Here is a 25,875-nt window from a genome sequence, read left to right as displayed (position 1 = left end):
GCCCCGAGCTCGGAGAAGGAGATATCGGGAAATCCCGCCCCACACCCCTGTCGGAACCCTAGGCTTGGGATGCACTCCCAGCCTTTGGCCAAGGAAAGACACTCGAGGGTTGAGGATTAAGGACTCCTCTCACCTCAACCCCTAAGTTCCGGCGAGGGTCTACCCTGCGCCCCCCGCCGGGCCCGCCTTTCCCCCCCCCCCCACTCCCGGCCCCCGGTCCCCGGCCCGCGCGCCACTGCCCCTTTAAGAAGCCCAGGTAGGCCGGCCCGGCTGCGGGAGCCGCTCCTATGGCAACCCGCGAGCTGCGGCGGCTTCATGAATATTCCGGGGCGCGGGAGCCGGGCGCTGCCGGAGGGCGCTCCGGGGGAGGCGGCCGCTGATGTAAGCCCGGCGGGCCGCTGGGCTCCGCTCGGCTGCAGCGGGAGCCCCGGGACGGGCCGGCCGGGCTCAGCCAGAGGAAGCAAGGCGAGCTCGCGAGTGACTGGCCACAAAGCCCGGGCGGCGGGACAGACGGACAGCCCGCCTGCCCGCGGGACACACGCCCCAGAGGAGTGCTGGTCGTGCGCTCTGCGCTCCGGAGCGGTTTTCCGAGCGCCGCGGCCGCAGCGCTGCTTCAACCCGCGCCCATTGTTCCCCGCGGGGGCGGGGCGCCTGGAGCCGGGCCGCGCGCCGCGCCCCTGACCGCGGGAGGGAGGGAGGGAGCGAGAGAGAGCGGGGTCCCCGCGCCCAGCCCGGCCCGGGAGGAGGCGCAGCGCGGCGAGCCCCGGGACTCGGAGCCGGACTGGGAGCCTCCCAGCCGCACGCAACCTGCCCAGCATGGGCGCCTGAGGCGGCTCGGCGCCGGCGGCGAAGGACACGTCCCCGCGGGCGGACTGACCGGCGGGCGGACCTGCAGCGGGTCCGCGGCGCCGCACCCGCGCCCCTGCCCCCGGCCCCTGGAGCCATGGACAAGCTGCCGCCGTCCATGCGCAAGAGACTCTACAGCCTTCCGCAGCAGGTGGGGGCCAAGGCGTGGATCATGGACGAAGAAGAGGACGCCGAGGAGGAGGGGGCTGGGGGCCGCCAGGACCCCAGCCGCAGGAGCATCCGGCTGCGGCCGCTGCCTTCGCCCTCGCCCTCGGCGGCCGCGGGCGGCACGGAGCCCCGGGGTGCGGCCCTCGGGGCGGCAGACAGCGAGGGGTCGACCCGCGGCGCGGGCAAGTCTAGCACTAACGGCGACTGCAGGCGCTTCCGCGGGAGCCTGGCATCGCTGGGCAGCCGGGGCGGCGGCGGCGCCGGAGCGGGGGGCGGCAGCAGTCACGGGCACCTGCATGACTCCGCGGAGGAGCGGCGGCTCATCGCCGAGGGCGACGCGTCCCCCGGTGAGGACAGGACGCCCCCGGGCCTGGCGGCCGAGACCGAGCGCTCTGGCGCCTCGGCACAGCCCGCAGCCTCGCCGCCGCCGCCCCAGCAGCCGCCGCAGCCGGTCCCCGCCTCCTGCGAGCAGCCCTCGGTGGACACCGCGATCAAAGTGGAGGGAGGTGCGGCCGCCGGCGACCAGATCCTCCCTGAGGCCGAGGTGCGCCTGGGCCAGGCCGGCTTCATGCAGCGCCAGTTCGGGGCCATGCTCCAGCCCGGGGTCAACAAATTCTCCCTGAGGATGTTCGGCAGCCAGAAGGCGGTGGAGCGCGAGCAGGAGAGGGTTAAGTCGGCCGGGTTTTGGATTATCCACCCCTACAGCGACTTCAGGTAAGGGGGCCTGGCGATGATCCTGTGGGTTGCCTGAGCGGTTGCAAGCATGCTTCCTCTCTCTCGTCCCTGCCTCTCAGCTGGAGTTAACTTTCCTTTCTCGCGCTGGGAGCTTGGGGCGCCTCTAGGCTCTGAGACACCCCCAGACTTCCTCTTGTACCGCTCTGAGAACTTTCCTCTGTGCTCAGGCCTCCCAACCTCGTCCTGTCCGGGGCTGGGCCGCATTAGAGGCAAGCTGGAAAGGTGTTCTGAGCCTGGCCTAGCCCTGCCCGCAGCCAAGATGAGGCTTTACCACCTTAAGCCCCACATTCCACCTCCCTCTTCTGGGCTGCAGAGTCAGGGTGGACATTCTAAAGGCTGCTCCAGGTCTTTAAGCCTGCAGAGCAGGGCTCTGAAGAGAAACAGACGTTTCGGCAGCTGGGTCAGCTCCTTGGGCGCTGACCCCAGGCATTAATATCTGCCTTCTGGTGTCCTGGGAAGCTGCAGCTGGGGAGGGAGAGCTGAGCTCCTGGAGGATTGAAGTCCAGGATAAAAGCCTTCCGCACCCACCTTAACCCTGGGCACGGCCCCTCAGGCCAAGTGGTGGGCCAGGAGCAGGCACCCTGGTCAGCTGGCATCTAGACTAGCAGGAGAGCATGACCTTGCTTGTAGTGGTCAGTGAAGATGCCTGGTGTCCTGACTGATGAGCAGTCACCCTGTGACCCTAAGCCCGTCCTGTGCCCCATCCTCACCCCAGCAGCCCAAGCTCCAGCAGCTGCTAGGTCTTTCATGGGTCAGTGGTGGGTCCGCAAACAAATGGTGTGACTACCAGTCAGGGAGAGGGACCCCACCCCCTCCTCATCACCTGAGTCAGATGCCACTGAAGAGCAGATACCAATCGGGGCCTGTGGGGGTATCTGTGCAAAAAGAGATATTGGTGATTGCCTCTGAAGTTGGGATCAGGGATGCCTCTACCCTAATCAAGATCTTGGGGTCCCTCAGTGCCTCTCTGGGCTTTCCTGATACACAGGATTGAAGTGAGGGTCTGAAAAATGTTTACGCTTTTGAGCTGGGTTTGATTGATCCTCTCTCTCTCTGGGCCCTGCCCCCTATTTAGCTCTCTTCCCTGCCTACCCTGCTTACCTGCCAATATAAATGAGCATTTTGCCAACCCAGAGCCCTCTTTGCAAACTTCAGGGAAGCTAGGTTTGTAATGAGAGCATAGCCGTTTTCCATCCAATGAGAGAGATTTCTGGTGCTGGGAATGACCAGTCAGGCAACACTCAAGGGCTTAAAATAGGTGGTGAACAGAGGGCCCCTACCTTTTCCTTTTTTGACGGATTGCTCTGCCTAACCCTAATATCCAGGGTTCCCATTCCCAGAGGGCATAGGGGGGCCAGAGGACAGACTAAACAGACAGCCACAGTCCTCAAGTTGTGTGAGCCGATGTGAGACCCTCTCATGAGGAACTGTGGCTGGTTCCTGTTGCCAGGTTCCTAAAGTGTGACCTCCCCTCTGGTCAGTACTAGGACCTGAGGATCCCAGCCTGAGCTAGGGAGGAGTGGGCAGGTGCTGTTGTCTCCTGCACCCCCTGGGGGTGCCCTGGGCTCCTCCTCTCTCTGAACTCCCTGGTTGTGATGGCAGGTAGGCCATGTCAATATCAACCTCCCTTCCTTCACTCAGCTCCCCTCTGGCTTTGTTGTCTGAAAGCCTCTGTTCAGGGTTCTCACCACCAACCTCATTGCCTGGGGTGGGAGCCTGCAAGAGGCCAATCCCAGGCATGCCTAGCTTCCGTCGACAACAGGCATTGATCAAGCACCTTCTGGGAACTGGCCCTTGCCCTCCCTGTTGCCCCTTACCCTGGATAGTGAAGGTCTGGGGCCCGGCTGATTGCATCTATGGGAACCTCTCCCGCCTTCCTGATCTTACTCTGCCTTTCTTGGCATGTCTATCTGCAGTCCCCTTGCTGCAGAATCTCCTACTAACTGCAGGCCACCCGGGACATGGCAGAGGGGAGGGTGATAGGGATAGGGAGGTGTGGCTGCAGCAGGATTGATAAACGGGCAACAGAAAAAGGGTCAGGCTGGGCTTTGAATCTGGGTTTGTGCCACAAGCAACAGGAACTGGTAGCTGGAAGCAGACACCTTCTGTGTGCAGCCTGATGCTGGGTGAGGTGTAAGAGAAGAAATCCAAGAAAGACTGTCTGTGTGTGGTGTGGAGGGGTTGTGGTCATGCCTCTAGGCCAAAACAGCTGGTCTCATCTTCACAAGGTCAAAGAGGCAAGGACTTGGCCAAGTCTCCTAAGCTTAGAAAACCCACCAACTCAATGCAGCCTCACCTCCCTGCCTCCCCCTCCCCCCAGCCAACCAAGCACCCTAAGGCTCAGTCCCTCAGGTTTCAGCCACTGGCCTTTGGCCTCTATGTGGAGCCAATCCCCACCGTCCAGCTCGGGCTTCACAAAAGCTTCTGCAAGCATTGCTCAGGCTAGTTGAGGATTTATTCATCATTTTCATGGGCAGGAAGCATTGATCCAACAGAACTGGTTTAATAAAGAATCGCCAGTGGGCTTCCCTGGTGGCGCAGTGGTTGAGAGTCCGCTTGCCGATGCAGGGGACACGGGTTCGTGCCCCGGTCCGGGAAGATTCCCACATGCCGCGGAGCGGCTGGGCCCGTGAGCCATGGCCGCTGAGCCTGCGCGTCCGGAGCCCAGGGCTCGCTGTCATGGGTTGCTTCTGGCATCTCCTGTTCTTGGGGAGGCGAAGGTTGGGTGCCTTTCCCAAGTGCTGAACTGGGCTACACTCTGAGGGACCCATGTAACTTGGGCCACGTATGTAATAGACTTTTCTTGGCTGCCTCTGCTTCTCCTCACCACCCCCTTGATGCACACACGCCATGCCCTGGCTACCCCCATGGCTCCTCCAGGCTGACGAGCTTGTCTGGCCTCCCCTCCCCATCCACTCCACATTTGCCTTTTGAACCTGTATTTAGGGTTTGGTAAGGGAAGAGGCCAGAACGTGCAGCTCCTCGGGATATTGGTCCCCAGGCTCCTGCCCAAGGCTGGTTGGGCTCTTTGGTCCTGGGTGGGTCCTTCCTTCCATCTGAAGCATGTCCTAGAAGCCGAGCTTGGTGATGGGAACCTGGAACATATAAAAAATAGTAACGGTGTGATCTTGATTTTCCAAGAGGGGAGAAAAGGAGTGGGGACCCCCAGTGAAGATGTATCAGGTTTTGTTCCCAGAAGCTGGTCAGGCTTTCAAGCATCAGGCTCAGGGGTTTGTCCTGGGTATGTGACATCTAGGTGTCTGAGCAGGTATCTTGGGGCTGTGGGGTGGACATGGGGGCTGGCAGGGAAGTCCCTCTGTGGGATGTCAGCTCTGGGGCTACTCCTGTGCCCCAGACTCTAGCTTGGCCTTGAGAGTGGAAGCAGGCAGAAGCTTGACCCTGCTTATCCCTCTCCCCCTTCCCTTTCCTAGCCTGAGCCTTCTGAAGCTGTGAGAAAGGGAAGGAAACAGAGGGCCCTAGAGGGTCCTTTACTTGGGGACAGAAACAGCTGGGCTCCGAAATCATGGAAACTGGGCCAGTGGCTCTGTAGGTCCCAGGGTTGGCCTAAAACTAACTTCCTGTGCTGGCCCATGGCCCCAGGCACTGCCATTGCCCACCTCCCATCACTTCCCAGCTCTGTCTGCTACGGGGCCCCGCTTGGGTTAGGAGCCTTCTCTGGGCCTCAGTTTTCCCATCTAGAAAAATGGGAATCCTGTTGCCTATGGCCATGTCAGACACAAATTGTCCAACTGTGGTCACCTGGTGGAGGTGAGGTGCACTGTCAGAGACCAGTGATGCAGTCGTGAACCACACTGCCCTGCCCTCACTGCTCCCTTCCCTTAGTTCTGAGCAGACCAGATGCGCTTCCAACCTTGGCTCAGGCCAGTGGTTCTGAATCTGCGTCAGAAAACGAACTGAGAACCTGCTGGAAGCTACAGAGTCTCTATCCAGAAAGATACACGTATCCAGACACACTCAATATGACACTCAATTTCTGGCATCTGTGGAACTGCTAAGTTGAAAGCCATCTAGGTTGTGAACCCCACTCTGGGCTATCCCAGAAGAGAGTCCTGGCCTGGGAGGGGCAGGTGCTAGCCTCCCAGAGCCTTCCCTGGGGCCCTGTAGTCTGAGGCTTGGGCTTCCCATTGCCTGCAGGATGGAAATGAAAACGGGGGCAGAGTTAGATGCTTGGAGAAGGAAAGGTGCTCTGCTGGGGGACTAGTCACTTTTCTGTTTCCTCAGTGCCACGCCCATCTCTTTCCCTTTCAACCATGGGAGGGGCTGTTCAGGTAGGTGGTGAGGAGGAAGAAGGCAGCAGCCGGCTCTGGGTCTGGGGCGTTCTGGGGCCTTCCTGGGGGCATTGCCCGGGAATGCGTTTCTGCTATCAGTGTGAAAAGCCAGGCCAAAAAGGTGCTGCAAGCCCCTGTGGTGCTAGTGGAGGAGGAAGGGCGCCTTGGTGCAGAGGGGAATTCCAAGGTGAGCTGCCTGGGCGGTGCTGTCAGCTGGCACAGTGGGCAGCGGGATTCTCCAGTGATGAGGATGTGCTCAACCTGCTAAGACTGGAGCAGGTGAAGGATGTGCTGCGAAGGCCGGCATCCAGCTCGGGGCCGAGGTGCTCCTGGGATGCCAGGTGCACAGAAACCCGATGGGGCCAGAGGGCCAGGACCCTTATATTGCCTGGGTGGAAAGGCCTGGGCTCCACATTCTCCCCGTTGCAAGGCTTCAGTTCCTGGTCTGGACACTGCATGATGAGGCTGGGGGGCCTCTCCCCTGCCTAGCCCTGCTCCATTTGTTCCCCTAGCTGCTGTAAGCCATGAGGCGTTGGGCTGTCAAGTGGCCTGTCTTACACAGTGCTGGGCTGTCTGCCTTCCATGTGTCCTCCTCTCCCATGCTTTAGGGCCCCTGGGTCTTCTGGGATGCCCTCTCAGGCCACTGCAGCCACCATCGTCCATCTCTCCATCCCTGCCCATTGCATGGCATTAGGATGGAGCTCTGTGTTTGTTACAATGCAGTGTTTCTCACAGTATCATGTCATCCAGCTCCCCTGGGGATCTGTTAAAATACAGATTCTGACTCATTAGGTCGCGGGTGGGGTCTGAGATTCTGCATTCCTATAAGCACCCAGGTGATGCTGCTGCTGGAGTACTGAGGTTCAGACCATGTGTTCCACGCTTAGCCTGGGCTCCCTGACTGAGTTCCTGGAGGCCAGAGACTCTGCCTTCTCCTCTCGGCCTCTAGCAAAAGCACGACAGGGTGAGTCCTGTGACCTGGGGTGAGCGGCACTCAGCCACAGAGGTCGGCGCAAACTTGGGGCACTCGGCCTTCCTCCCTTCCCGCTATGCTGCTTGGTCCCTGCTGGTCCGGGATGCTGGCTGTTGTGGTGGGGTGAGCAGGAAGAGGCCAGGGGGCCAGAGGGCCCTCAATCCATCCTGTCCCACTGCTTTCGCAGCTTCTCTCCCATTCAAAGGGCCAGAGGGGCGGCTGGCTGGAGAAGTGGCAGGGAGTGCAGTGACTGCTGTGCTGCGCTGAGATTTCTGGGAAGGAACAGATGTTGTCAGTGAGAGAGTCCAGAGACTCTCTGGGCAGGAGAGCTGGTGTGAGGGGGTTCTGACAGTGGCTGGCTGGGAGGAGGACAGAGGCATCCCGTGGGAGCAGCCACCCTAGCACCTTGAGGTTGTGGTGGGGAGGGGGAGGTGTCTGAATCTTAATGCCCCCTCCCCCAGCCCAGACTATGCCTAGCAGCCCCGCTGTGGGCTGGGCTTGCCTGTCACTTCTCTCTGCCCCTGCCCAGCCTGGAAGGCACCAGTCTACGTACAGATGACAGGGCTGACAAGTGTCAAAGCAGCCTGAGTGGCCCTTGTGCCTGCCACAACACCGGCCACCGTGGGGCAGTTCACCCAGAGCAGAAGGTCCAGCCCCAGTCCCTGGGGGGACTTGTCATGTAACTGAGGAGGCAGCCAGCTCCAGCACACACACACCTCTTGGCTCAAGGGCTCTCAAAATGCTGCTGTTTCCAGTTGCTAATTAATAGAAGGGCTACAGAGGCCAGCCAGGCGGTCCTGCTTGGGCCCAGGGGATGTTGAAGAATCCACATTTCCCAGCCAGAGCGGGCTGTGGGGAGGGCAGGGGCACTGCCTTGGCTTCAGAGAGGATGTTCTCTGCCAGCCAGGCTTTACTGAGAAAGCATTGCCAGGGCCCTGGAAATCTGCGATCCCAGAGCCTAGGAGGCCACTCAGAGACACTCTCTATCATCAGCACCTGCCCAGAGGAGGGGTGGGAGGCGGCACAGAGAGGTGGTGATCTCCCCGTCACTGAGGGCATTCAAGATGGGACAGCAGTACTTACACCAGAGGTTGCTAAGCAGCATCCTGTGGACCAAATACAGTACCCAGATGTGTTCTGTTTGGCCAGCATAGTGTGTCATGACAAGTCTGAGGCAATGTTTAAAACGGAAGGGTGTAAGACAAAAATTTGGCTTTCTAGGTTCTCTTGAAAAATTGGAAACTCTGGCAGCTCTGGCCCCACAGTGCCACCCGCAGCAGGGAGCTGGAGCACACTAGAGGCTTTAAACTGGCTTTTGCTCTCCAGTTGCCCGCAGTCCCCACCTGTCACTGTGGTCTCTGGCCATGCCACACCTGCACATTTAGCTGCCTGACCCCTTAGGCTTCTAAGTAATGAAACCAAACAGTGGCTCAAAGCAATAGAGACTAAAGCCAGGTGGACTCACAGATCAATAACCACCATTTATGAACCATTACCATGTGCCAGACTGTTCTAGGAGCTTCTTTTCTTATGTTTTATTTATTCTTCATAGTGGCTCGAAAAATAGGTTCTATTATCCCCAGTTTACAGATAAGGAAACTGAGGCTCTGATGGGAAAAAAAAAAAAAAGATTTGCCCGAAATCACACAGCTATGAAGCACCAGAACTGGAATTTGAACCTGTTCTCTAGGACTCAAAACTCATACTTGTCCTTTCTCTCTGTTCCTTCTTTCTTTTCTTTCTTTCTTGTGTGTGTGTGCGCGCGCGCGTGTGTGTTAGCTTTTAAAAGCTAAATTACCAAAGTAGTTCAAGAAAACATTCTCCTGAGAATGAAAGCATTGCAGATAATGCTGGACACATATTATCTGTGTGGAGGGGCTCAGCGGGCACGGGAAATTTAACAGGTCTCAGAATACCAGATCTGGACAGGGCTTGGCAAAGCTCCTGGCCTAAAGCCTTTATTTTATACATGGGGAGCAGAGCACCAGAGAGGGAAGGTGACTGGCCTAAGGGCAGAGAGTAAGTCCAAGTCAGAGATGAAACCAGAACCCAAGAGGGTTATGTAACATATGGCTCAAAGGTCTTAAGGCTCCACAGTCTACTCCACCCCCAGCCAGAGGGGTCCAGACATCTAGGTGTCTAGATGACAGAGAAGCCTTCTCCTGAATGGTCTCATCCCTGGAGCTTTTTCTTGTCTCCCCAGCCCCATGCCTGAATTTTGAAGTGTTAGGTATTTTCAGGGTCCCGTCTTAATTTAAGCCCATCAATGAGAAGGGAATCTTTCCATACTTGAAAATGCAGCATCTGGAGGCTGAGACATGCCTGTCCTAACCCCCAGCTCTGGGGCTGCTGCTCCTGGGTATCCGGATCAGGATACTTGTCCACCTGCTCCCCCGACACCGCGGCATGTCCTGGCTGCACGGAGAGCTTTGGGATTTTGGAGCCACATCCAGATGCCATTGACACACCTGTTCCTCGATAGGAGCGTTTGGGGTTTAAAGGGGAAGGGAACAAATAGTCAGGGGTATCTGTGTTCTCTCCACCAGAGGAGTAGGTGGTCATGTGGTCTGTTCATTACATCTGTCAGAGAAGTAAGGAAGTGGAGTCAGTCTCTGGTTTAGGGCTCAGTGTGTGTCCAGGGCCGAGACTCAGTCTATGCTCAGGATCAGGGTTCAGCCTGGGACCAAGGTAAGGCCTTGGTCTGAGGTCAGGAACTGGAGCCCTTGAACAAAAGCTTTGAGCCAAGCCCAGTGCCTCCCTGAGGCACCAGGGCTGGAGGCAGGGTGGGCATGTTGCCCACTCCATCCTATGCCCCCCACCCAGGAAGCCCTCCCTTCTTTGAAGCTCCCTGAGCTCCTACACCTCTTAGCATCCCAGCCAGCTGCCTTTGGTCTTCTTGGGGAGGTAAAGTACAAATTGTAAATACACAGCAGTGCCACCGCTCCCAATGCCAGAGCCACCAAATCTCACACGTGACCACTCCTGCCTTGCTCTGGTCTCTTATTGTTTGGGGCTGTGTCTGTCTTTCCAGCCAGGTGGCCAGCTCCTGGCTCCTGCAGAGCGGCACTCTGGGCTGGGCAGAGAGGTGAGCTGGCTGGGTAGAGGGACTCTCTACTCCCCATTGCTCCCGCAGCTCTGGGCTCCCACAAATTGCAGAGCAAGCAGTGGGGCCTCCGGTCTGCTCACCGCAGCTGTGGGGGCCTGATGACTGGCTGCTGCTGATTTTGTGTCTGTCTAAGCATTTACCCGCGTGGGTGGATGTGTTATGTCTGCACGAACGAGGATTTCGGAAATTAATACATAATATGGGGCTGGCTAATACATTATCTTCTGGGCTTGGGGAGGGGCAAGCTAAGGGAGGTCGTGCCCTCTGGGAGGCCAGACACTGCATTCCAAGACTGTTTTCACCCATTATGATGGGGGTCACTCCCCACCTGGCAAAGAGGAGAGTAGGACTTCAGCTCCTCTTAGGGTCCCCCAGTCTGATTAGGGGGAGGGCAGACAGGAGGTAGACCAGTTTGGACTGATGGTCAGGGAAGGCTTCTGGAGGAAGCAGAGCTGAGCTAGATCTGAAGGAGAGAGAGAACCATTCTGCACACTTTCTTGGAGGCGAGTGTCTGGGAGCTTGAGCCGCCTGGCTTGGGTGGGTGTTGGCAGACACTGAGGATTCCTCAGATTGCTCAGAACCTGCCGTTTTGGACCTGCACTCCTTAAGCTTTGCCCTTGAGGACTCTGACCCCATGATGCTGCCTGAGTACGTGTGTGTGTGTTTGCATGTGTTTGTATGCATCTCTCTCTGGCCTCTCACCCTGGGTCCTTGAAGCCCAGGGGAGCTCTCCCAAGCCCTGGCCCCAGCTGTACAACCTCTGAGAAGACTTCCTTCTTCTGCCATCCTAGGCCCAGAAGGCAGGTGTTACCAATGCAATAATGTCACTGAGTGTGTGGCCTGGAGCCGAGAAGTAATTACCCTGTGGTTCCCCATCGCAGGCCGGAGCAGCCCCTGTCAATGATTAACCCGAGTCCCTGACCACTTGATGCCAAACCCAGCCGTGGGCTTCTCCCACCTACAAATTGTCAGATATGATACGGGGCACTTATCCCCTTCCCCAGGGACAGGAAAAGACCCTCACCCTCAGGTCTCATCAATGCCACTGGCAACTTTTAGGAGAAACTTGGTCCAGCAGGGGAGACTCTGCAGCTGTGGCCTGTCCTCATGCAACATCGGGGCTGGCCCAGCCTGGAGCCCTGGGCCTCTCATCCCAGCGTTCCCAGCTTGTAACTGTCCACCCCTCCCACGCTGAGTTTACCCTCCTGACCCTCATCCTGTTCTGCAGTGTGACCTCAGCAAAGTCCTTTCCTCTCTCAGTGTCCAGCGTCAGGCCTCAGTCTGAGGCTGAGAAGGGAGCAAAGCTAGTTGGCCAAATAGGTATTGAACCCGTAATCCTGACCCCATTAGTACACATTGAGCCAGCAGGGCGGGGACAGCACCGCTGACAAATAGAGCTGATGAGAATCTCCCTCCCTCATTCCTGAGACTCTGCCGAGACCCATCCAGCCGTGATCTTGCACTTACGGGGCCCCTGTGCTCCCAGAGTGGGTGGGGCATGCCTTACCTACTGGCCTCTTTCTGCAGGGTTTCTGCCAGCCCCTGTCTTGGGGCTCAGGGCGGGGGGCTCCCTAGCATGTTGTGTGCTTATGCTGTAACCCATTAACCCCTGTGGGAGTGGAGATCAGGCTTTCTTTTCTTTGTTCCCTGGGCAAAGGCCCGCACCCACTCCCTCCTCCCAGCCACCTCTTGTAGGGGGCCACTGTCCCCTCCTGGAAGCTCCAGCCTGGCCTTGGAAGAGTTCAGATGTGAGGATCCGTGGAGACCACAGGTCACACTGGACAACTATGGTTGGAAGAGTCCAAGGGGAAGACCAGCAGGATCATCACCTTTGGAATTGGCAGGGTTAGGAAATGTGGCAAGCTGTCCATCTTGTCCCAGAGGCTCTGGGGAGTCATCCTCCTGCCATGTTGCGCTGAAGCTTCTGCTGACAGAGCTGAGGGAGCTGGCTGTGAGTAAGAGGCCAGTTGAAGACTTGGTTCTGCCCCATCCAGCTCTGTGGGCTGAGCTGAGCCCTCACCACCCTGGCCTTGCTTTCCTCATCTGAAAATGGGACCAGAGATTGGGTTTTAGCACGACACCAAATCCGAAATTGGTGGCTGTAGCGTCACCTGGGAGCTTTATGCAATTATGGATGCCTGGGTCTCCGTGGGTGAGGCCCCGGGTGGGTATAAGTTTGGGGAGCACGCAGGTGATTCTGCTTCTGTCACTTTAGGAGCCAATGAGCTGGCACCCGTAGGGCCCCTTCCGCGCTAACAGTCTGCGGTTCTCTGACTGCACTGCGTTCACCGTAGCCCTTCAGTGCTCCCCAGAGCCTGGGAGTGAAATACATCCAAGCCATTCATGATGGGCCCCTCCTCAGGGAGTCGTTCCCTTTTCTTTCTCGCAGGTTGTTAGCAAAGAGAACCATAAAACTCTGGGGCTGGAGGGACCCCAGGGAACATGCCCCTTGCTTAATGTCCTTGTCAGCCTGTGTTTTCCTGGAGGGAAGGTGGAGTTCTGTCCAGCTCATGTCCCCAGAGCCCAGGCACTCCCAGGAGACCCACAGTCTAACAAGAGGGCCACACAGAGACCCTCCCAGAGTCAATATTTAGCCACCTTTTATGGGACAGCCCTCCCCTGGTGTCCTCATTAGCCCTGTGCGGCACCAGTGCTGCTTGGCCTTAGGGAGTTTTGCCCCAAATGCACCCCGTTTCCTCCTTCACAGGAGCACGCCCTTCCCGCAGGAGCAGGTGAGCTCTCCTACCTAATTTCCCCTGAGCTTGTGCTCATCTGCTACTCCACAGCAATATTCCATTTTTGCTTCATTCTCCTAAGTGGGGAGAGGTGTGTTTGAGCCTCTTTTGTTTCTTATAAGCCCAGGTGGAGAAGTTCTCCAATTGCTGGTCCCCTCCACAATTTTCCCCAATAGTCTTTTCAGCTGAGTGAAGCTCAGAGAGGTTAGGCCGCTAGCCAGAGGGAACACAGCATCCTGGCAATTCCGGGCGGCTGTAGAGCAGGTGACCTCTGCTGTATAGTTCGATGTGTGTGTGTGTGTGTGTGTGTGCACACTTATGCTAGTGTGTCTCTGTGAGTGCACAGATTTAGGGTCTGCAGAGGAGGTCTAAGACCATGGGAGAATCAATGTGTTGACGTCTTGGTGTTCTTATGGCCAGGCCTGTGCTCAGCTGTGCTATTGAGAAGGTGCAGTTAACGATCCTTTCCCTGAGGAGCTCTTCCTCCGCAGCCTTCGTGGATCCCCATGTCCCCAGAAGAGTCCTGACTACTCAGTCTGGCATTCAAGATGGCCCCATCTTTTCTTCAGATCAGTATTGGGTTGGGGGAGGGGGTGTCTTGGTTTTCTGAGATACGCACTCTTCTCTCAGCCAGCTTTCCATCTGGCCAGCTGCCCTTGGCTGGCCTCTTTAGCCTCTGCACTGCAGAGATCCATGGAATCGGCATGTCTTTAGAGATTGTCTGGCTCCATCCTCTCATTGTACCAATGGGGACACTGAGGCAGGGATTGTGAGAGCCAGGGCATTGTTCAAGGACACACAGCAAGTTAAGAGACTGAGCTGGGTAGAACCCAAGACACTCGGGCCCCTGGCCTAGCTTCCTTCTGCTGTGTAGCAGGGACCTCCTTCCTGCAACCACAACGCCAACCTTCCTGACCAGTGGGCACTCTCAGGCCCCCTCCTCTTTGGGGCTTTTGTGCCCAACAAGCCATGCTGCCCCCCACCCCCCAAGACCGAGGGCTCCTTGACGTGGGACCAGTCCACACACTTCTGGATCCCCATAGTCCTCAGACCAGGGCCTGCATCTTAGTGGTTACAGGAATGATAATAATGATGATAACAGCCAGTACGTACTGGGTATTTGCATTGTGTAGCATATTATTATCTCACTGAATTCTCTCGGAATCTTGTGGGGTGGGATTAATGTACTCGTTTTGTACATGAGAAGACAGATTGAAGGCTCCCATCCCCGCGCCCCACTGGGTTGCACTTTGAACCACGGGGGTGGGGAGCTGGACGTTTGGAGAGAAGGGGTTTGGAGGTTCTGCCATATGGGATTGTAGAAATCACACGCTCCCCAGGCAGGGAACCCCAAACTGAGGATGTGGGAGCCCTTCCCTCGGGATTGGGTGTGACTTGAGGAAAAGAAGTGCGCAGATTCTGCCAGCATCCCCGTGGGCACAATCCCCACGGCCTCCCTCTGATCCCCAATTAGAGCCCCCAGGTGCCCCTCCTCACCTTGAAGGGCGGTGGCTCTGCAGACCAAAGAGAAGGGGGGACTAGCCTGCGAGCTCGGGAGGCGGGAAGGGGCATCATGGCCCAGTGACAACATCATAGGACTTGGATGCTGCTGTCTCCACCGAACTCGGTTTTCCCTTGTAAGTGCCCCTCCCCCATCTGCTGCCTTCATATTGAAGGTTTTTGAGTTTTATTTTTGGTCTTATTTTTCCTTCCCTTTTTTTGTTTTTGTTTTTCCTGCCATCCCTGTCGTAACTTTTTGTGTTAGAGGGTTTCATTATCGCCTCCTTTGCCCAAGTTGAAACAAGGACCCATCATTGTGTCTGTTTCCAGGACAGTGCCTTGGTCACGTCACAACCCCCAGACATTTCCCTGCCCCTCCAAGTACCCTCAAGCTGTGTCCATGAGGGGGTGTGTGGGGGGAAGTGGTGGTGGAAACCAGAGACAGACACCGGTGCTTGGAGGGGTTTTTAAATTATATTTAAAACAATTGTTTTGTATAAATAAAAGAAAATGGGAAGTGAAAAAATACAGATTTCAGAGCGGTTAAGCGATTCGTTCAAGGCCACACAGCCAGGTGTTCAAACACTAGAGTGCTTAACCACTGTACTGTCTGCTACAGCTTAGCTTCTCCAAGTGTGGTCCCTGGACCAGCAGCCTCAACATCACCTGGGAGCCTGTTAGCAATACAGGTGTCCGCCCTCACCCCACACCCAGAGAATCCGAGTCTGCATCTTGGTTAAGATCCCCCGGCGATTTGCGTGCAGATTAAAGTTTGAAGAAGCACTGTGCTACATGACTGAAAGATCACAGAAGGGGCAGGCAAGATGCTGGCAGTTCCAGCTCTCACACAGCTCACCTCTTCCTTGGGGAATGGCCGAGACTAGCCCTCACGTTGAGGGACTAGGGCCTCAGCCCAGGACGGTGACTGTCCAGGGAAGAGGCAGGGGTAAAGGGTCATTTTGTTTGGGTCTTCAAAAACAGAAACAAAACCAAATTTTGTTGTTCCGGTAATAGGTCATCCTTATAGAAAAGTGAGAACCTAAAGATACGCCAAAATCCCACCCACCCATAAACCCAGCGCTCGCTAGATGCCCTTGGCTCTGAATCTGTTTGGGAGGCCGCTTCAGGCGGCCGAGGGAGCAGCTACCTGGGAGCACTGTGATTGTGAGTCAGAGATTTTTGAGGTGGGTTAAAAATAGAGCCCTACTGGCCAGGCGGGGGTGGGAGGCAGACAGCCATTCATCTGCCGTAGGGGGGAGACGCCAGGGTCGGGGAGGAGCAGTGAGGGGAGGGTGGGCGTGCATTCCCCTCAGAGGCGCGAGCGGAGGGCGGTGGAAGGCAGCGCTTTCCAGCGTGAGGGGGCGGGGAGGCTAAAATGCCAGACTCCTGCGCCCCGCCCCCCTCGGGTGGGTGGAGCGTGGGGAGGGGGCGGGGCCGCAGCGCTGCCTCCGAGAAAGATGAAGGAGAGACTGGACGCGCAGGGGCGGGGAGGGGCTGGTAGACGCTTCCCAGCAGCTTTATTGATTGTGAGGGAGGGAAGGCAAGGAAGGTGGCCCACGTGTGTGCGTTCCCACGTGGGTTTTGTGGGCAGGCACGTGGTCTCCTTTGCCTATTACACCTGCCCTTCAAATGGCCTCCCTCCGTCTCCTCCTCCTTAAGCGCCTCCGGGAAATCTGCTTTTCCTGCCCTCGCGTCGGACAGCATCTTTGTCTACCCGGGCCGCCTGGGAGTTCCCCGGGGACCCGTGTGTGTCTCTCCCCTGACACACGTTAGAAGACTCTTTACAGCATGGGACACTGGTCGGTGGTTACTGGTGGATTTATTTTTCTGATTAAAAGGTAATATTTGCCCATTATGGGGAATTTAGAACATTAAGGTGTAATGGAGAAAACAAAAATCACCCGTAATCCCACTACGTAGAAATATCAATGTTAACATTTTAGTGTATTTTATTTTTAGTTTTGCCAGTCTCCACCAACCCTCCCCCCAGCAGCCTTTAATCCACCCATTTATTTAACAGTAAGACAATTTTGCTGAGGACCCCCACTCCTCCCCCTCTGGGCCCAGCTCTGCGTTTACATCTTGGAAAAGGAAGAGAAGTCATTTCTGCCCTTGGGGAGCACACAGCAGATTTGGGGAGATGAGACTCATCCTGGGTCCACAAGGTGGGGACGATGTCAGGAGATTCTAGGGGAGAAGTGGAGCTGCCTCCTCTTGCCCTCCCCTCCCCCCCACCTCCTGGATCTCTGGGCCAAGCCTATTGGAGAGAAGGGAGAATCCTCAAAGCCCCCAGAGAGGGGGCATGCCTGTAACAGAGGGGGCTTAGTGTGTTGTGTCACCGTGGGCCTGTGCTGGTCAGGCTGGAAATACAGTCATGGCCTCTGTTGACGTCTGTAGCCTCAGTGTCCCCCCACCAGCCCCCTGTCATCCCACTGTGTCAGAACCCCAACCCCATGTTTCTCCTGGCCTGTCTCTTGTTCATCTACCCCCCTGCCCGCCCCCTTCCAACCCCTCCCTCCTTCTCTGTGGCTTTCCCACCATCATCTTCACCAGGTGGGGGCCATTTGCTAGTGGATGTGGCTGGGAGTCTTCGTGCCTTGGGTGTTCGGATGGGATAAATTCCTCCCTGATCATCGGAGGCCTGTGAAAGCCTTGTGGGAAGGAGCTGGGGTGTCAGAGGGCTGTCCATTTTGTGTAGCTTCTCCTGGGCCTCCTGCCACTCAGCCTTTGGCTCCCAAGGGATTCATTCAAGCGTTCATTTATTCACGCTTCCACCCATTCCCATATTTCCACCCATTCCCATGTTTTTTGGACCTTTTTTGGACCTACCTCATAAAAAGCACTGTGCCAAGTTCAGAGAGTCAAGTGGCCACAAGATAGACAAACGTGCAATTCCATCATAGTGTGATAAACACTATGCAAGGGCAGCACAAACAAGGGGCCCCTAGCCAGATTTCCTAGGAGACAAAGATGGCCTCCCAGGAGAAGTGACGGCTCCTCTGAACCAAGTGGCCTGGGGTGAGCAGGGGTGGGGAGGAGAGCTCCAGACAGATGACAGTATGTAGGAAAGCCCAGAGGAGAAGAGAAGTGCGGTGTGTCTGGGGCACTGAAAGCTGCTGAGTGTGTCTGGAGCAGAGCATCTCACACAGGGGAGGCATGGCGAGAATCAAGGCAAGAGAGGAGGCTGAGTCCAGATCAGGAAGTGCCCAGGAATGACAGTGAGGAACTTGGATTTTAGCTGGGAGTATGGAAGGACTTTGGGCTTGGCCAAGCGTGGAGAGGTTGTGGACCCTACCCTGGACCCTGAAGTCTGTGGGGTCCTGGGAGAGGCAGAAGCCCAGTTAGGAAGCTGCTGAAGTAAGCCAGGTGGTGGGTTGATGAGCCATGCCGCATCCCACATGACTGAGTGTTGGAAGGTAAGCGAGATGGGAGAGTCGAGGATAATCCCCAGGTTTCTAGGCTAAGCATCTGAATGGCTGGTGGTATCACATGCTGGAAGCACAAGCCTATGGGGGAAGCTGCTAAGTTATATCTGGCTATGTCAAGAGTGAAGTTCCCTTGGGACATCGAGGTGTAGATGTGTAGTCAGCAAGTGAACACATGGCTATGGGGCTCAAGGGAGAGGTCTGGTCTGGAAGCCAGTGGAATAATGAAGCCTTGGGAGTTGGTGAGGTCACCCAGGGAGAGAGTAAGGAGGGAGGGGGGGGGCCCAAAGGAACAAAAACATTTAAAGGTCATGCAGGGGAAGAGGAGCTCCTGCAACGGGAGGGAAAGGAGAGGCAGAACAAAGAGCAGAGTGAGGTGTCTCAGCAGATATGGCACACGGCGTCAGCTGATGCAGAGGGTCAAGACGGAAACAGACCAGAAAGCGTCCGTGGGATTTTGCAGCACGACGTGTGCATCGGCAGTGTTGCCGGGGGGGTTGAGAGGCGTGTTGGGGACGGACGTGGAAGCGAGAGAGTGGGGATGGCGACACGTCTCTCAGGAAGCTTGGTTCTGAGGGGAGAAGAGATAAGACAGTAGGGATTCAGGAGAGATTTTATTTTTTTAAGTGTAGAGAGCTTAAAAGCTGATGGAAAAGGATGAGTAGAGAGGGAGATTGAAGATATGGGCGAGAGGATGGATAACCTGTAGATTAAGCTTCCTGGGGAGGAAAAAGGGAACAGTGTCAAGAGGGCAGGTGGAAGGGTCACTGATCCCCTTGTGACTGGGGAAGGGAAAAGCGGTGAGGAGGAGACAAGCAAGGGAGTAGTCTGGTGGCAGGAAGAGGACGGGGACATTCTGAGGGCTTCTGTTTTCTCTGTGAAGTAGAAGTGGTGTTATCTGCTGGGAGGGAGAGGGGAAGTGGTAGTTTCAGAGCTCTGAGGAGAGAGGAGATAATTTGGAAAAGCTGCTGTGGGAAGTGGGTGGGAAAGGTCGTTAGGGTCTCCTGGAGGATGGGCTGGTAGAGGCGAGGGCCCAGCTGAGCATGGAAATCTTGATGAGGAAATAGAGGCACAAGGAGCTAAGGCACTTGGTCTATAGTAGGACTGGTCTGAGGTCTGAGGTTTTCTGCACAGCCCCCCATGTAAACAGGAAAAGAGCTGATGGTGGTCCTGAGCTAGGACTGTGATCCGGTGAAGTGGGTGCCGGAAGGACGGGGCGAGAGAGGTTGATGAGCAGGACCATTATGCCTGGGGGTGGCGGGAGGAGGCAGGAGGGTTCTCATGGGAGAATTAGAGGGTCAGCCAACTTCAGGCTCCTGGGACACTAAAGAAGAGACTTAGCATGATTGGATAAAAGAGCTGGAAGGAAAGGAGGTTAGGGTGAGAGAGAGCATTGAGATTAGAGATGGACCAACTGGAGATAGTGACCCGATCCAGGGTGTGCTCTTGGAATGGACTGGAGTGAAGACACTAGAGGCAGGACTTCAAGCCCCTGGGAGGCTGGGTGTTTATTGTTGGGCTGCTGAGAAGGAGTAGAAGTCACCCATGATGATGGCAGGATTCGGAGTGGAACAGAAGGTTGTAAACCAGGTGCCAGCATCACCAGGGTCCCCAAGGGTGGCAGATGGATGCTGGAAAGATGGGCAGCAAATGACAGGTTGCTCAGAGGATCTCGTAGACATTCCTACCACAGACAGGAAGGGGCATCAGTGTGGAGCGGGGAGGGTGCTCACTCCACCCTCTGGGGGTTTGGGAGAGTGACACAACTAAGGTTCGCTTAAGGGAAAAAGCAGACGGGTTAGGGAGTGAAGAAGGTGGGGATGCAGATGCCGTGGAAGAGAGCACAGGAGACAGGTTTGGGAGGGAGGGGTGCAGTAGGAGTCGGCACAGGGTTTGGGAGAGAGAAACTACTACCAACCAGGTTTATGTTTGTATAGAGTGGTTAGAAGTGGGACTCTGGAGTCAGGCTGTTTGGGTTTGAATTCCTGATCCACCATATACAGCAAATTTCTCTACTTCTTGTGCCTCAGTCTCCTCAACTGCAAAATGGGCATAATCATAGTATTTACTTCATAGGGGTTTTTTTTTTTTTTTTTTTTTTTTTTTTTTTGTGGTACGCGGGCCTCTCACTGCTGTGGCCTCTCCCGTTGCAGAGCACAGGCTCCGGACGCGCAGGCCCAGCCCTTCATAGGGTTTTTATGAGAATTAAATGAGATAGTCTGTATAAGGGACTCAGGTGAGCGCCTGGCAAATAGTAAATGCCTAACAGATGTTGATGGCTGTCCTCCTTCATTCTCATCGTCTTCATGAGCAGCTTGGGCAGTTATCTATGCTGGGCCTGAAATGGAGGGTGAAGCTCCCAGCTCCCGTCCATTTCTCAGACACAAAAGACTCCTGGCTTCTTTGTTGAGGGGCTAGAAGGAGAGTTCGGTGGTACCTGATGAAAGGGGCAGGATGTGACAACTGCTAACATAGACACACTGCACAGTTAGGCGAAGCTCATGGAGAAGGAGGCAATTGAACTGGGCTTTGGATGAGAGAAGGGATTTCAAAAGATGGGGGTTCAAGAGGTAGGGGTGGTTCTCAGGAGGAGGAACCAGGAGGTGGATGGAGATGGGGCCAAAAGTGTCCAGTTGACTCCTGTGAAGGAAGTGGAAGGGAGAAGAGGGAAGTGGGGTCGGGGGTGCCAGACCAAGGAACTCGAACCTTCTTCTGTAGTCAGTGGGAGTCTACCAAAGGGGGGTTCAAGCATGGAGTGATGTAATCATAATGCTATTTGGCCAGATAACCCAGAGAGCATGTGGCTTGGAGGGAAAGAGGGAGGAGGCTGAGACCAGGTGGGCGGCAGGGGCAAGGGTCCAGGTGAGGAGTAGTGAGGAACTGATCTAGGACAGAGCAGTTGGGGACCGATTCAGAAGCTGTCATTGAAGAGGCCAGACAAGACTTGGCCACTGCTTGGCCTGCAGGGGTGGGTGGGAGGAAAGAGAAAGCAGCTGAGGATGGCTGTGAGGTTTCCAGCCCAGGTGATTGAAATGCTGACTGTGCCATTCAGCTTTGAGGAGAAAGATGCTGAGCTCAGCCTTGGACTTGTTGGGTGGAGGGGCCAGCAGGCCCTCCAGGTGGCAGGTGGGAATGCAGTCTGGTGCTAGGAGCGGTCTGAGTGGGAGCCGTCTGCACAGAGGGAAGGGTATAAGATGGGGCCGTGGGTGTGCTGCTCACCCAGGAGAAAGCACGGGGGACCCCCCCACATCCTGCCACCAGCACTGCAGGGACACAGGCGTGTCTGGGACAAGGCTCCTGCCCTCAAGGAATCCACCGTTTTCTAGGAGATCCAGAGCCAGGGCTCAGGCTGGGCTGTGGCTCCATCAGTGAGAGGCTGGGGAGGCCCAGAAGAGGCAGCACTTCAGGTGAATGTTGAAGGATGGAAAAGATCTTAATGGGCAAAAACCAAACATTCTCTTTCTTACAGCTGACAGGATTCCCAGTGGATATCATTTGTGTCAAAATGTATGCAAGTGGGTGTGCAAGAAAGTATGCCTGTGTGAAAATGGATGCGTGTACAAAGACAAAATTTAACAGGGGTGCGTAGATGAGAGTGTGTGTACAAAAATGTGTTCATGTGTGTGTGAGAGAGAGTATATGTGCTCAGAGGCAAGCATGGGCAGGTGTGGACAAGAGGAAACTAAAGGAGGTCGTCCCTATTCCGGGACTTCCACTTCTTTTTAAAAAAATTTTTTTTGCGGTACGCGGGCCTCTCACTGTTGTGGCCTCTCCCGTTGCGGAGCACAGGCTCCGGACATGCAGGCTCAGCGGCCATGGCTCACGGGCCCAGCCGCTCCGTGGCATGTGGGATCTTCCCTGACCGGGGCATGAACCCGTGACCCCTGCATCAGCAGGCGGACTCTCAACCACTGCGCCACCAGGGAAGCCCGGGACATCCACTTCTGCCTCCGTTTTATCACCCTTCACATCCTCTTCAGCCTCCAGGGAAGGAGAGGCCCCTTGGTCTGGTCCTGAGTCTCCGAGTTCAGGATCAGGAGCCTTCGATCTTCTCTTCCCTCAGCTCCCTTGAGGCCATAACCTTCCACTCAGACCATGAAATGTTCCAGGTACCCGTGTAATGGGCTGTTGGGCTTTTTGCCACCCCCTTCCTTCTGCCCGTGGGCACCCCGCTCCTCCAAAGCTGGCCCACAGGCCACTCCCTCCTGCTGAGAGGCCATCACCTGCCTAGATGGACCTGTTGGTCCAGTTAGAAAGTAAGGTCCAGAATTGAGGGAGAACAGACCTGGGGTCCAGGGACAGGGGCTTCCAGAGCCCAGCTGGTGTCTTGCTGGCTAGGACTTCCTCTCAGCTTAGAGAACACTGGGATGGGGAGGGTCATCGGGCTTTCGGGAGACCAAGGCCTCTGATTCAGGGCTGTGCCAACCCCAGCACGCCCGAGTCTGGCCATCCATTGCTTCCCCGCCAGGGCCTGCCACCTGCCACTGTGGATGCGTAGCCGGGATTGTGGGATTTATTCATGAATGATTCTAGGGGTAGTGGGGGCCAGGGGAGCATTGGGCCTCCAGGTTGAGGCTTTGGAAATGTTAACTATTCCCTCTTGGTGGACCTTAGTTTTCCTTTCTGCAGGATGGGTACAACTGATGACTGGGGTGCTGATGACTGCTGATGACTGGGGTGCTTTTAATACTTGAAAGATGTGTTAGTTTCCCCACCCAGAAAGTACCTTAGAAGGCCTGGCATCAGGAAGATAAGTCCCCTTGAAACCTCTTTGCACCCTTCTCTTCTCTCTTGTCTCTGGGGCAGGGGCTGTACCTGCTGTGGTAGGCTGCCTCCACAGTGTAATGCAAACGTGCCAGAAAGGCTTGTCCACCTCCCCGCATCCCACTGAGGTGCCTAAAATCCCAAGAGGTCAGACTCTGGAGTTCCACAGACCTTTCTGAATTAGGGGTTTGCTCCTTACTAGCTGCGTGGTCTTGGGCAGATACTTCTCTCTGAACCTCAGTGTCATCATCTGTAAAATACAGATAATAGCAGCTCCCTTAGTGCTGGTGTGAGGAATAAATGAAGTAACGCATTGAAAGCACCAAGTAAGTGCTTGATACATGTGAGTGTTTTGGGGTCTTTTTTTTTTTTTTTTTGCTGTAGGCGGGCCTCTCACTCTTGTGGCCTCTCCCGTTGCGGAGCACAGGCTCCGGACGCGCAGGCTCAGCGGCCATGGCTCGCTGGCCCAGCCGCTCCGCGGCATGTGGGATCTTCCCGGACTGGGGCACGAACACATGTCCCCTGCATCGGCAGGTGGACTCTCAACCACTGCGTCACCAGGGAAGCCCCTTGGGGTCTTTTTGAATAGAGCCTTTTCAGTCACCAAGGAGCCCCCCATTGAAAATGTGCAGGGACATTAAGGAATCACTTGAGATGCTTCTGATCACTGGGACTGAGGGAGAAGAGGGGTCAGAGAGCTGCGGATGCAGTGGGGAGGCTGTTGCTACTTCCGCTGGCTGGGCCAGGACCCTAGGGCTGGCCGGCACGCCGGGAGCTGTCCGTGGTGCTGAACACCATTTATTGCTCTCTGCTGGCCCAGCTTTCAGAAATCTGTGCAACCGTCTGGCAAAGAGTAAGGAAGCATAGTGTACAAGGCCAAGGTCAGCTCCCAAAGCCCAACTTCTGTTACCTCCTCCAGGAGCACTTTATGACCTCATCCTTCTAGGCCACCAGGAGCCCACCTTTTCAGATGCCTGGGCTGCTGCCTGGGATGGTTTCTTACATCATTGCCCAACTTGTCTTCTGTCTTCTGGCTAAGCCTTGGACCGTGAGCTCCCTGAGATCAGGGCATCTCTATGCTGAGGTAAATAGGTTCTGCTGTCCAATTATCCAGGGAATATTGTGGGCCCTTAATTCCACCCCTGGCTGTTCTGGAACCATTATTAAGCTCCCATCCACCCACCCCCTGTAGATGCTTTGCTTTGGCTCTTCCCTGGAAGATTTCATCTACCTCCCTCACCTCTTTCCTGTGAATTTTTTGACTTGAATTACTTATTTACTCATTTAAAACTATGGGCTAGGCATAGGTCAGAGCATTTTACAAATATCACTTCATTTTGTTCTTATAACAGTTCCACTAGTTAGGTGAGCAGATGAGGAAACTGAGGCTTGGAGAGATTAAGCAACTTGCTAGCAAATGATGGAACCAGGAATCAGGTTCAGGTGGGTTGGCCTGAGAGCCTGTGCTGCTTTCTTCCCACCATATTATGCTGCCTTTTGAGTATCACTTTGATGCTCCAGGACAGTGGTGTGCGGGAAGAAATGCTCCAGTGTTCTGACCCCAGCCCAGATCAGGCACCAGAAAATATTCCTTAGCAGCTGGAAACTCATGATTGAAACAGTTAATCAGAATGCAAGGAAATGGGTGTTTTTGCCTCATGTAATTTGGTTTTATGGAGACCACTAAATGAAAACATTCTCCTGTTAATTACTGTCTCAAATTTGGTCTGTAATTGAGGGAACTAGAGCTTGGGAGAGTGTAGAAACCCGCTGGAGTAGCAGGCCTGCCCGAGTCAGCATTCCGAGCTGCCTTGCACCCGCTCTGTTAATTTTAGAAACTCTCCCAGTCTGGGTGTATTATTAGCTTTATGTACAGAGGCCACAAGGCTCTCAGTGGCCTCTCTATGTCACAATTTTTTTGTTTTGTTTTTCCCAAGAGATTAAATAAAAGGAACGATGGCCATGTGTACATAGGGGTGTTTGCACACTGTGTGTGTGAATGAGGATACCTGTGTATGGCCTCTAATGAGTGTCTGCAGCTGTCTTTGAATGGTGTGCATGAGGCTGAGTGGAGAGTGTACACAGCTTGAGAGCAGCATAGAAGCTGAAACCATTCTCCCAGGGCCCAGAAGTCATTAGCAGGATGTGCTGTGTTCTGTGTAGTGGGTGTGAAGGCTGGGGTGGGTTCTCCCAGATGGCACAGGGGGAGTAGGGCTGACGAAGGGGTGGCGGGCTGTGGGGCAGGGAAGGAGCTAAAGTTGACCTCTTGGCACCAGACTTAGAGTGAAAAGCCTTAGCCCAGTGAGGCTGTGACTTGAAGTTCCGTCTTCATGCCCTGAAGAACTTGGCTTTCAGAGGAGCTGCCGGAAGCTGCCTTTCCGGAAGCCACACTTCCCTGAGCTGTGTGATGTGGGACAACTCTCTCGCCCACCTTCACTGAAGCAGGCCCTGCCCTCTCCTTGACTCAGAGCGCCATTCTGAGTCTGACAAAGAAAGCAATTTGCTGTGAAGTAATTCTTTTCAAACTTGGAACTCTTCAGGCCGGGGAACTTTGGTTTTGCGGTGGGACCCACTGAAGACTCGAGGAAAGCTTATCTTTTTGTCTCCCACTCCCTTCCCCCTGGCTTCCCTGCAGTAGAGAATTAAAGATGGCTGAAAGGTTATTTCTCCTGGGAGAAGACAGGCTTATTTGTTCCCAACATAATACATTTGTCTGTCATTGTGTAACTGTCTAAATTACTAGCAGAGAGAAACAGCTCTGCAGTGCAAGTTTTCAGTTTTAGGGCCAGCCCTGGGGTGGCTGGTTCTTGGGCAGGGTCCCTGGTCATGCCTTCTAGACATAGGGTCTCTGCCTCCCTGTGCTACCTGCATACTCCAGAGGGGCCCCTGCTGGGCCAGATGGGAGACCTGTGAGCTGGCTTTTACCTCCTTATACTGCTTAACCTCTCAGAGGCTTCACCCTGAGGGTCCCTCCTCACCTCCCCAGGAAATATTAGCAGTTGCTTTGAGGCCTTAGAAGAAGTGATGCTGGAAGTCCCCACTGGTCTCATTCTGTTGCATTGAGTGGTACCTCACTGGTGCCTGAAATCCCCCCGTTAACACTGCCTGTCACTTAGCTGTACACCTGAAACTAACACAACATTGTAAATCAACTATACTCCGATAAAAATGTTTTAAACATTTTATCACAGAAACTCTGGTAACTGAAATAATTATTCTACCAAATAATGTTTAAAGGAAACTTTTTAAGAAAAAATGAGAAAATATTTGCAGTATTTTATTGTGATTAATATATTGATCATTCAATCAGTATTTATTTAAATGTGTACTTGAA

At 55.2% G+C, this 25,875-nt stretch overlaps 1 protein-coding gene across 1 annotated transcript in view; it reads left to right on the top strand.

Moving 5' to 3' along the window:
• Positions 1-943: 943 nt before the first annotated feature.
• Positions 944-25,875, top strand: part of HCN4 (hyperpolarization activated cyclic nucleotide gated potassium channel 4) — a gene marked incomplete at both ends in the record, with an annotated part of 41,245 nt that continues 16,313 nt past the window's right edge. Inside the window, one exon of the mRNA XM_082839060.1 lies at positions 944-1,728. Coding sequence (XP_082695186.1) covers positions 944-1,728 — 785 coding nt within the window. The remainder of the gene's footprint in view (positions 1,729-25,875) is intronic.

The sequence above is a fragment of the Leucopleurus acutus genome (assembly GCF_964270905.1).
Source record: "Leucopleurus acutus genome assembly, chromosome: 1".
In the NCBI taxonomy this organism is placed as follows: domain Eukaryota; kingdom Metazoa; phylum Chordata; class Mammalia; order Artiodactyla; family Delphinidae; genus Leucopleurus; species Leucopleurus acutus.
Note: the sequence above shows the minus strand (reverse complement) of the source record. Positions and strands in the feature narration are given on the sequence as shown.